The sequence below is a fragment of the Delphinapterus leucas genome, chromosome 7 (genome assembly GCF_059928025.1).
Source record: "Delphinapterus leucas isolate spDelLeu-1000000601 "Yukka" chromosome 7, BTC_Dleu_Yukka2, whole genome shotgun sequence".
NCBI classification, from domain to species: Eukaryota; Metazoa; Chordata; class Mammalia; order Artiodactyla; family Monodontidae; genus Delphinapterus; species Delphinapterus leucas.
The window spans coordinates 47956449-47968782 of record NC_143135.1 but is presented as its reverse complement, the minus strand read 5'-3'; the positions used below and the strand labels follow the sequence as shown (position 1 = coordinate 47968782).

The 12334-nt window shown below is 41.6% G+C and overlaps 1 protein-coding gene across 1 annotated transcript in view; it reads left to right on the top strand.

Moving 5' to 3' along the window:
* ZNF215 (zinc finger protein 215) overlaps nucleotides 1–12334 on the top strand; it is a 50281-nt gene that overhangs the window by 16067 nt on the left and 21880 nt on the right. Inside the window, 1 exon segment of the mRNA XM_089915216.1 lies at nucleotides 8364–8925. Coding sequence (XP_089771342.1) covers nucleotides 8526–8925 — 400 coding nt within the window. The 5' untranslated portion in view covers nucleotides 8364–8525.

Here is a 12334-nt window from a genome sequence, read left to right as displayed (position 1 = left end):
GGACCCTGGCAGTGGCGGTCTGCACAGGCTCCCGGGAGGGGAGGTGTGGATAGTGACCTGTGCTTGCACACAGGCTTCTTGGTGGCTGCAGCAGTAGCCTTAGCGTTTCATGCCAGTCTCGGGTCCGCGCTGATAGCCGCGGCTCGCGCCAGTCTTTGGAGCTCCTTTAAGCGGCGCTCTTAATCCCCTCTCCTCGCGCACCACGAAACCAAGAGGCAAGAAAAAGTCTCTTGCCTCTTCGGCAGGTCTAGACCTTTTCCCGGACTCCCTCTCGGCTAGCCGTGGTGCACTAGCCCCCTTCAGGCTGTGTTCACGCCGCCAACCCCAGTCCTCTCCCTGCGCTCCGACCTCCGAAGCCCGAGCCTCAGCTCCCAGACCCCGCCCGTCCCGGCGGGTGAGCAGACAAGCCTCTCGGGCTGGTGAGTGCTGGTTGGCACCGATCCTCTGTGCGGGAATCTCTCTGCTTTGCCCTCCACACCCCTGTTGCTGCGCTCTCCGCCGTGGCTCTGAAGCTTCCTCCCTATGCCTCCCACAGTCTCCGCCCGCGAAGTGGCTTCCTAGTGTGTGACCTTTCCTCCTTCACAGCTCCCTCCCAGAGGTGCAGGTCCCGTCCCTATTCTTTTGTCTCTGTTTTTTCTTTTTTCTTTTGCCCTACCCAGGTACGTGGGGAGTTTCCTGCCTTTTGGGAGGTCTGAGGTCTTCTGCCAGCGTTCAGTAGGTGTTCTGTAGGAGTTGTTCCACATGTAGATGTATTTCTGATGTATCTGTGGGGAGGAAGGTGATCTCCACCTTCTACTCCTCTGCCATCTTGAAGGTCCCTCTGCTTGGCTCTTTTACCCAAACGTTAATCAATCACATGTTTAGAGGGGATTCCATGGTAACCATTCTACAGTTACCATGAACATAGGTCCAGGAACAACACACCTCAGATTGACTTTGCAGGGGAAGACCTCCCCAGTGAAGAGATATCTAGTAACCAAAGTTCTTATTTCTTTCATTCATGCATTCATGCATCCCTGGAATCATTTTAAAAGTATTTATTGAACTCTTATTTCATTTTATCTTACCATTTTATCAGAGCAATGACTGACACATAATGTGTTTTAATACACACTTTTGCATTTGTTACTATCCTTTTAAAATTACTGGAACTGCACTACAATAGACAAACTCTAATCTGGGGTAGGAGGATCAGAGAAAACCCTCATTCAAACAACATGTGCTAGATGAGGTGATGTAGACAAGGACAAAAAATTAATAGTTGAAATTGGTGATTTGGCTGTCATTGATGATCTAGATGAGAGCTACTTCAGTAACAGCAGAAAAAATAAGAAAATGTAAGAAGAAAGTACAAACACTACCTTAAATATTGCCATTACCGATAGTTGCCATCTCCACCTTCCAAATTCTGGAATCCTAAGCAAATAAAATGATGGCTGTTTTAAGGCACAGAGTTTTGAGATGGTTTGTTATGCAGCAATGGATAACTGAAACTCTTGAGAGAATTGTGCTCCATCACATTCAAATAGACTCCTGTGCGGCTTATTCACATTACCAATAAAAACTACTACCCACCCTCGTGGCGCAGTGGTTGAGAGTCCGCCTGCCAATGCAGGGGACACGGGTTCGTGCCCGGTCCGGGAAGATCCCACATGCCGCGGAGCGGCTGGGCCCGTGAGCCATGGCCGCTGAGCCTGCGCGTCCGGAGCCTGTGCTCCGCAACGGGAGAGGCCACAGCAGTGAGAGGCCCGCGTACCGCAAAAAACAAACAAACAAACAAACAAAAAAACTACTACCTCTCCTGCTATGGAGGGAGAGGGGGAATAAAGGGCCAAGAAGCTTCTAAAGAATCATAATAAAGATGATGTATCAGTCAGGGTTTGTAGTTGCAAGTAACAGAAACTGACTATGCATGATTTAAGCTAAAAGGAAAAATACTGAATAATAGTAATTCCGATTCTGCAGCCAGAATCACGGGCCAAATTCATTAACACAAATTCATTAACACGATGTCAGCTAAGGACATCACTGCCATTTAGCACTAGGTGGCGCAGTTTACACTGCCAACACCCTCAGCACAGGCCCTGCTGCTGGAGCTGCATAATTCCCTGAACCTGGAAATTGGAATGTTGCTGCTCTCTCTACCGCTGACAAAAAAAGAGAAGAAATTGCTGCACTACCTCAGCCAGGTGACCAAGGTTAACATAAATAGTGTTAAGTCCTGTTGTTAGTACGTTCCCTTGAGATGATATGATGGAAATAGCACTTTATGATCGGAAGATCCCTCAAACCCATAACCTCAGTCTAATCATGAGAAAAACAGACAAATTCTCATACATGGGCTTCCTATAAAATATACAACCTGTACTCCTCAAAACTGTAAAGATCATCAAAAACAAGTCTCAAAAACTGTCACAGCCAGGAGGAGCCTAAGGAGACAAAACCTAAGCAAATTCAAACAAAGTATAAAGTTTAGTTAATAATAAGGTATTAATCTTATTTTCTTAATTGTAGCAGATGTGCCATAATAATGTAAATAATAACAATGTAAGTCAATAGTGGGAAAAGGGGGGTAATATCAGAACTCAATGTACTATATCTTCTCAATTTTTCTGTACATCTAAACCTGACCTAAAAAATAAAGTCTGTTTTTTTAAAAAGAAACTTTTTGGTGTCCTTGCTTTTTCACATCACTAGCTCTTAATTCAAAGTCTAGACTGGGTATATCTAATTGATCGAGTCCTAGCTGCAGTGCAGACAAAGGAAGTTAATATTAGATGTATTCAGTTTCCATGGATGGAGACAGGCTCCAACTCCCTCACAAGACTCAACAGAAGATTATAATTTTAGACAGTGTATTCAAAGGATCAGAAGCCAAAAACTGACAAATGTCCATAACACATGGCCCATGAAACCAAATCACCCCTATTCATATCTTGACTACAAATTCCAGACTGACCAATGCAACTCACAATCTACACAACACAATATTCTGAGGATGTGCAGAACACAGAACATTGGGTGAAGAAATACAATAGCTTAGCATATGGAATGCTTCCACTGGTCATTAAGCCAGTCTTCATTTGATTGCGTTTACTAATATATTTTCAATTGCTAGTACAGTATTTGCCACATATTAAATTCTTAATAAAAATTGGCTGAATGAATATATAAGTGGTCTAGGAAAAGTGTTGGCTTAACTCAGGTCAAGTTTTCTCTATATTTTTTTCTTAAATACAGAGAAGATCTGGATTTCACAATGATAGAAAAGAATGGAGTTTGTAGCAAACAAGTCTATGCATCTTAAGGATCTAATCCCAGATGGCTTTACAATGAAAGTCATATATTGAGAGAAACCTTTAAAATTGTGCCATTAAAAAATAGCTGGACTTTAGTGAGGTGACTGCAAAATGAAAATGGCCCTTCTTCAATTAGAAAGCAGTGTCTAGGCCTCTGTGGACCTTTGAAGACACATGGTCAGAAACCTCATATCTATAAGGTATGAGAGGAAGGCTGGTCATTCCGCTTCATACTTGGCACCCTTTCCATTTCCCTGAAATCTTAATTAGCTAAAGACTATGTTTGAGCCTGTTTACTGGCAATACTCACAAGTTAAAATTTTTATTTTGCCTAGCTATTAACTGACTTTTATAAAGGTCAACCCCATCACAATTCATGGCACACACCATACTCCCAATCTTGGAAAATATCATTCCACAATTCTGGCACATCTTACTAATGACCCTCTAAATCTTGAAGCGTTGAGAGAGCAGCAGTGGGACAAGTACGAAGTGATCTGAGCTTGAAGCTCAGCTTCGCTGTCTTTTAGTTTCCATAAATTTGGGGATGATAATCTCTTCCTTATAGTGTTGTGGTGATGAGTGAGATGACATTTATAATTTGCTTATGATAGTAATGAGTACAGAAGAGGTTGGTTAAAACAAAAATCTGGTTCCTATCTTGTTTGATCTAGATTTAAAGCTCCCTTCCTGGTAGACAGTCCCTGGTTTACTAGTTTGAGCTCTTCCTCTGGGGCTCAGTCCTAGACTCCTCCTCCTTCTACTGTTTTCTCTCCTTCTCCCTGCAGTCTCATTCTCCCCCTGCCCCCCCGCCATAGTATCGAGTACCATCTACCCGTTACTGACACAAATTTTACAAATCTGGCCCCATACACCTCTAAGCTCTCACGTCCAATTTGACAATGCTTCTTGGATGTCACAAAGTATCTCATATGTAACAAGCCAAAACTGGACTCATGATCTTTTGCAAGATTTTCTACCGCGATGCAAAATTGAATAAATGAGTGAATCAGCAAGTCAGTAAAAAAACATGTTAAACCATGTTATATACAAGACCATGTCTTTTCAAAATTACTTCACTGTTTTTTGATTCCAAGAAAATGGAGGAGGTGGGTGGGTGGAGTGAGAAGGTAAAAAAAATTTGGCCAGTTCTCCTAGATGGGGATGGAGGAGGCCACAGAAGTTTGACAAGGCCTTTTCCCACCTACCCTAAGCATGGCCCTTGGTTCCTGGCCCTAGGGTTGGACTCACGTCTATGAAGCGGGCGGGGTCTGGGAAAGGGGCGGGATGGGCAGAAGCCCCACCCCGTCTACTTTACAAACTTGGGCCGCGGGGGCTTCTGGGGGCTTCCACGGATGGTGCGCGTGCGCGGGAGTGCGCCGGCCTGCGTCTTGGTATTTAGTAGATACTGAGCTGGCGCTGGCGTGTAAGGGACAGGTATGGCCCGCGCTGCTTAGTTGTGGCGTGATTACTAACGCAAGCTCCCTCCCCGGGCTGGGAGGGCGACTTCTGAGGCTCCTCTGAACTGGCTCCTGGGTGTGACTGAACCCATCCCTGGCTAGGAGCGGTTGTTTGCAGGTATCACGCGGATCAGCGGGCGGTGAGGACGCGGGTGCGTGGAATTGGGAATCCTGCTTGAGGGCGTCCACGCGGTCTCCTCGGCTTGTTCGCTGTTACCTGGATTCCAACTCTGTGCTCTGCAGTCTCTGCGGGAGAAGCTGGAGGAGGGCGCGAGCTGACAGAGATGGAGGCGTGGGCTGTGGTGGGAAGTTAGTGCGTGAGAGAGGAGAGGTAAAAAGGGCTGGGGTGGGAAACAGGACGGTTAGGTTCCAGATCCAGGTCTGCTGTCTCCTTTTCCATTCTGGGATGGGGGCAGTTTCCAGGCGTTTAATCTGGTAAATATATTTTGCTCAGCTGGTTTTGGAATGACTGATATGGATTCCCGATCCAGTGTGACTGGGTCAATCGACTGGAAAAGAAAATGGAGAAAAGTTCATTCCAACTTGCCGTGCTGTCCCACTCATTCCTGGCCACTCCCTAAAACCTCTTTATTTCAGATGCTCATTTGCACACTGCTCTATGCTACTTTTTAGAAGCTAATCTCGGAAGGCGAAAGATTCTCCTTACCTCAGGCTACTGCTCTGCCTATGACCTATTTGATTAAAACAACCCTTTTTCACAGATACTACCTTTTCCCCATAATTAGTGCCTGTTCAAGTTCCTTGACGCTGTAAAATCCTATGAACTTGTGTCAGCTGGTTATTTGATCTAACTCTCCAGATTCCTGCCACCTGTGCCTTACTGAGCCCTTCCTTCCATTGGTATTGGCTCAGCGTTTTAAATCTTCATTCTGAGTCCTACCATCATCCTTAAAGGTGTCTGTTTAGTACTTTAGAAGTACTTTAGAGTTTAAACTTTAACAGTTCTTGACTTTGTTTATTCCATTGGTGGTCACTTACAGACCACTTAAGCTATTCTCAGTCACAGTCATACCTTGGACCATTTATCATCCAGACTGTTCCTCTTTCGAAATCTTAAGTGCTAGCATATCATCCTGAACATCTCTAACCTGTCCTCCTAGCTCTATAATTATTTATACTGAGTAATTTATTAATTTTTAACCTATAAACTCCTAGTATATTTTGTTGCTTTTTCTCACTTTGAGTTGAACGTTTAATTCATCTCATTCTTGTTTAATTATATATATAAGGCTTTGCTATTGCCTAACAGTAGAACTTGAGCTGTTAGATTTTGAAGTGCAGTGTTTTTAGTGTTTTTAATTTGAGTTGTTTTCCAGAAGCAAAAGTTAAATTTCAAAGTAGTTGAGATTTTTTTTCTATTTCTACTTGATGTTAAGATCTAGTTTTCATTCTGGTAATAAATGTGGTTTGTACCGCTTTTATTTACTTTTTATTTATTGAGTTTTTTGGTAGCTTAGTAAATAGCGGCTTAGTGCTTGAATAGAAACTACATTCTATCTGGTTTTATATATCAGGCTAAGCATGTTATTCATGTCCTCTATACTATCAATTTTAGCTTACTTGTTAAGGACTGAGAAAGTTGCCTTAGTCTCCCATTTCTGTGGTGGTATTGTTGCTTGCATCTCTTGTTTTCTGAGGGTTTTGCTATAAATATATTTCATTGTGTTATTTGATACACTTAGTAGCAGTCATATTTCATTATGAGTTGTACCTTCAATCATTTAAAGTTTCCTCTTTGTCTCATTTTATTCATTTGTGCTTTTAATTCAATATACATCTTAATTCAGTATATCCCTGCATATTACTGTTGTTTACATTTGTTTGTTATTTTTTCTATCACCGCTTTAAGCTTTGGAGTTCTTTTGTTTTGGATGTCTCTTAATTTTTTACATAGTTGAGTTTAAATTTTTACCCAGTGCATTTATTGTTACAATGGATATTCTTGTTGTTAAATCTGCTTTTTTTTTTTAATGCTTACTTGGTTTTTTGTTTTGTTTTTAATATGTGATCTGTGAATGTGTTTTTCTTCTTTCTCCCTGTATGTTAATTCTGAAAGTATCTGGGCCCATAGTTCATTGTTCTGCTGGAACTCAGTGAGTGATACCTCTTAAGCACTTCGGAACTTTCTTTTTTCTTTTTTTTTTTGGTAATGAACGTGTACTTTCCTTAAGCTTTGGAGAAGGTTTGTGTTGGACCTCAGAATGTTCCTTCAGTTGTTCCACTTTGCCCTGTGTCCCCATGTAATGGGGATACTAATGAGTATATAGATGGCGTCAATACATTTCTACAAGACAGAAAGTGAAAATATAGTTTACAGAAGCAGTGTAGAAAAGGTCACAACTTAGAATATGCTAGGAGGTGACCACAGTGGAGGTGGAAACCCATCTGCCTATGAGAATCTTAAGCTGTTTCAACAGAGTATGGCAGTGAGAGTTAAATAGAACATAGGAATTGAGTGAAGGGTTACATGTGAAACATCTATTCCAGTCATCTCCCCAACCTCCCAGCCCTCTTCCCACCTACACAGAGAAGCAGTTTAGCTCCAGTGCCTTCCTCCCACAAAAAGTTCTTCCCTAAATAAATTGAATAAACCATCTGAGGAGAAGGAAGGCTTTTAGGTTAGGTGTTGACATTTCATAGTAAAACCTTTTCACTCTGTTGTGTGGGGAGCCCACAACTTGACAGCCTGCTCCTCCACTCACCCTAAATCAAAGTCTGCCAATGTGTGTGTCTCACTGATATTCACATGGCTCTTGGTAAGTCTCCCATTCAGGGTAGACACCCATTAGGAAACCAATCTACTGATACAGAAGAAGTAGAAATTCATATGATGATCTGGAATAATCAACCTAACACTTGATTCTTAAATATGAGCAGAAAACTAGGGAATACCAGATGTCTAAAAACCAAGATAAATAGAAACCCTGACCACAGAATCAAAGGGAATTTAGGAAACAGAAAACTCAAATTAGAATCTTCAGAGAAATTTGAAACGATATTGTAACTATACAAGCACAATGCTATGGAAAAAGAACCACTGGCCTAGCGGCTTATAATAAAAATGACTCCTGAATGGTAAATTGCATCTGGACTGGGAGAACTGTAAATCAGATAGAAAGCTGGATCTGAACTTCCCTGAACGTAGTGACTCATAATCTGGCACACTCTTTGGGGAACCCTGAGAGCTGCACTCGTAGAGTTGTTAGATATCAGCTCCTGTAGAAGGCTTTTCAGTCAAGATGCTTTCTGCCCAACCTACATGGTCCACATTTCCTTGCACTTGAGCTATACTCTGTGAGAATTGCCACTGAAGAAAAATTCCAGTTACTCACTCCTCTGTTAGCAAGCTTTGTTTTCTGTCCAGTAGCCTTCTTAGTAACCTAAGTGCCAAATATGACCTGTGGTAGTCCTGCAACGTTTAAATGTTTTGTTGAGCCTAAGACCTCCCTGATTGATGGGCATTGCAGACTGGCTTATAGCAAATCCTAACAAATTAAAACTTTTGATTGTTATAGTCTGGGAATGCACTTTTTGACCTATCCATGTTCATTATCTGTAGGTCATATTTATGTCTTTTTTTCAGTCTCTTGGGTGCCTGAATATTGGCTCTGCGTCTGAAGCTCCTGAAACTTTTCTCACTGCATATATATGTATATAGTACACAAGTGCTTAGCCCAAGCATGAGAATTATTGGAATCCTCTGATAAGACAAATTTGAACTGCAGTGGGAGCTCTGTGTAGGAAGATGCAGCCTTTGAACAAGTTGACGGCTATCTCAAAACCTCAAAACCTGGCTCCTCGCAAACAAAGTGAGGTCCTGAGAGCAGATGTGTCTTGGCAGCCGGAATCCATCCCAGTCGTGGAGACAGATGACTGTGAAGCCTCTCGTCTAAAGTTCAGACGTTTCCAGTATTTGGAAGTGTCTGGGCCTCATGAAGCCCTGAGTCAACTCTGGGAGCTCTGTCTTCAGTGGCTGAGACCAGAAATTCATACAAAGAAGCAGATCCTGGAGCTATTGGTACTGGAACAGTTCCTGACAATTCTCCCTGAAGAAGTCAGGACTTGGGTGAATTTACAACATCCAAAGAACAGCAAAGAAGTGGTGAGCCTGATAGAGGATGTGATTGATATGCTTAAGGATGAAGGTGAGAATATAGAAAATTGGAGGTAGAATAGTTGACCCTTCCCATATGAAGAAAAATTATCTTAAAAAAAATTTTTTTTATGGATGCATAGTTGATGTACAGTGTTTATGTGTTACAGGTATATAACATAGTGATTCATAATTTTTAAAGGTTATTCTCCATTTATAGTCATAAAATATTGGCTATATTCCCTGTGTTGTACCATATATCCTTATAGCTTATTTTATACATAATATTTTATACCTCTTAATCCTCTATCCCTATATTGTCTCTCCCCCCTTCCCTTTTCCCACTGGTAACCACTAGTTTGTTCTCCTATATCTGTGAATCTGTTTCTTTTTTGTTACATTCACTAGTTCTATTTTTTTGATTCCACATGTAAGTGATATCATAGAGTATTTGTCTTCCTCTATCTGACTCATTTCACTTAGCATAAGAACTTTTTCTGAAGCTAGAAGATGTCAAGGGCCAGATCATGAAGAACTTTACTATATTAGGAAGGCTGAACTGAGATCTCACAGATTGAGTAGGGGAGTAAAATAATTTGATTTACCTTTCAAAAATACTGTGTTGGCTTCAGTGTAGAGCAGGGATCAGCAAACTATGACCATAGGCCAAATATTTTTGGAAATAAAGTTTTATTGGAACACAGCCACACACGCATTTACATTTTGTCTACAGCTGCTTTCATACTATGACTAGACTTCTTAGTTATAGCAGAGACTGTATTGCCTGCAGAGCCTAAATAAAATATTTACAATCTGGATCTTTACAGAAAAAGTTTATCAACTTCTGCAGTAAAGGATAGCCCTGAGAGCTCTGAAAATAGGAAAACCAATTAGGAAGTATTGTAGTAGATCAGGTGTTAGAGAATGAGGAAGCATTTGGGAAAACAGAGGAGTTTGAACCTAAAGGGTTTACATGTTAGGTGTGAATGGGACAAATGTTCTGACTTGCATGAATGCAGTGTAAGTAACAGTTTTTGTTGGAGAGGAGATTGATATATTAATTATGTGGCATGTTGAATTTGAGGTCTTTGTGGGACAACCACAGTGAATAATCTAATATATAGTTAAAAATATGGCTTTAGTGTTCAGAAGTATACAATTTCTGTTGCTGCTGTAACACATTACCATAAACTTTGTTGCTTAAAACAATATGAATGTATAGTCCTACAGGTCTGTAGATCAGTGGGTCTCTCTGGGCTAAAATCAAGAAAGAAAAATATGGAAACTTATAGGTATGAACGGAAGTAGGAAAAATACAAATCCTTAGGAAGAACCACTATTTAAGAGCTGGCATAGATCTAACTACCAATTATAGAAAATAGAGAATAGAGGAACATGTTAAGCTATACCATGGGAATGCCATTACTAAAATCCAATCTGTGGGAAACTGCAAGACAATCCGGTTTCTAAAACAAAATAATTGTAAGGGAGTAGGGAGGGGCTATGGAAGAGGGATTTAGAGATTAAAAGAAACATAAAACATGTGTAATTGATCATGTGAATGTGTGGACCTTATAAGACATGAGGCAACTGACTGGATATTTGACTAGGCATTATTGATTAGAGACAGTGATGATACTGGTACTGGGATTATATTTAGTCCTTAGCCAAAAAGGAACTAAAATGAAGTACTGAGCAAAATAAGAAAACTCAGGGAAGCAAGCTAGAAAGGAGTAATCTAGAAAGCAAGGAACCAGGAAAGATTGGTATCTTTAGCTAAGAAAAAAGAAATCTTCAAGAAGGGAGTATTCAACAATGTTGCAACAAAAAGGTCCTGTTAAGATGAGTATTGAAAATAATTTATTGAAATTGTTGATTAGATCAGTGGTCCAACATGGGTCTCCCTGGGCTAAAATCAAGACATCAGCAGGAATTCATTTCTTTCTGGGCCACAGGCTCCCTTTCCCCCAACTTCAAAGCTGGCGATGGTGAGCCAAGTCCTTTTCGCACTGCCATCTCTCCGACACTGTTGTCATGGTGTGTGCTGGCATACATGCACACGCTCACACTCACTCTTTCACTCTCTCTGTCTCACTGACCACAGCTGGGAAAAGTTCTCCACTTTTCAAGATTAATGTAATTTGATTGAGACCACCCAGATAATCCAGGATGATTTTTCTTTTTAATTTTTATTTTTTTGGCTGTGTCGGGTCTTTGTTGCTGTACACGGCCTTTCTCTAGTTGCAGCGAGCAGGGGCTACTCTTCGTTGCGGTGCTCGGGCTTCTCATTGCGGTGGCTTCTCTTGTTGCAGAGCACAGACTCTAGGTGTGTGGGCTGCAGTAGTTGCAGCACGTGGGCTGAGCAGTTGTGGCTTGCGGGCCCTAGAGTGCACGGGCTTCAGTAGTTGTGGCGCGCGGGCTTAGTTGCTCTGCGGCATATGGGATCTTCCCGGACCAGGGATCAAACCCGTGTCCCACGCATTGGCAGGTGGATTCTTAACCACTGCACCACCAGGGAAGTCCCCAGGATGATTTATTCATCTCAAGGATCTTTAACTTTAATATTGCTGAGTCCTTTTTTTTTTTGGCCGTGCCATGAGGCTTGCAGGATCTTAGTTCCCCGACCAGAGATTGAACCCCGGCCCTGGCAGTGAAAGTGCTGAGTCCTAACCACTGGATCTCCCTTTTGCCATGTATCCAAGGATTAGGGCATGGACATTTCAGGGGGCTATTCTGCCTATCACATGGGTCAAAAAAATACGAAGTATGAGGTGGGAATGTGATAATCATTATAGACTATTCTTGAGAAGTTTGGGAAGAAAATGAGAGGTTTCAGGGTAATACAGGACCGAGAAAGGCTTTTGTTTTCTTTTAACGTGCCATGGATCCCTGAAGAACCCACTTAAAGTGTTTGCCCATATTTTACCTACCTTAGACCTCTCAGGGCTGAAGTGGCTACCTGGCTAGCACTTGTCAGAAACATTTAATGAAAAATGTATTAGCCACTGCTACCTGGGACAGCAAATAAACAGTTGGGACAAACACAGACTAAACAAAAAGATGGGAGGAAAGGTGCTTTAGAGAGTAAGGGATTTGAAAGCTCCTACATATTCTTAGAGATCTAGAAGGCTGGGTACATGTTCAGAAAGACCTGAGAATTCCCTGATTCTCACCTCTGGCTGGTCTTCAGGCTCTGCTCGAGCAGGAAATGAAGACTAAGGCAAGGGTGAAAACTATCTGGCTAAGTATTGAAGGCATTTTCTGATGCAGACAGCCCATCTGCAAAGGCTAGGAAATGATTTTTGTTTTTCTGGTTTCAAGCATTTAAGGAAATCTCTGGAATCGCTAGCTAACCACTAAGTTAAGGAAACAGACTTAAGTGGGCACACACAACAAAGAATATAGACTTCATAAATTCAAAAAAAGGTTGAAAACATCAACAACATTGATAAAAGTTTAGC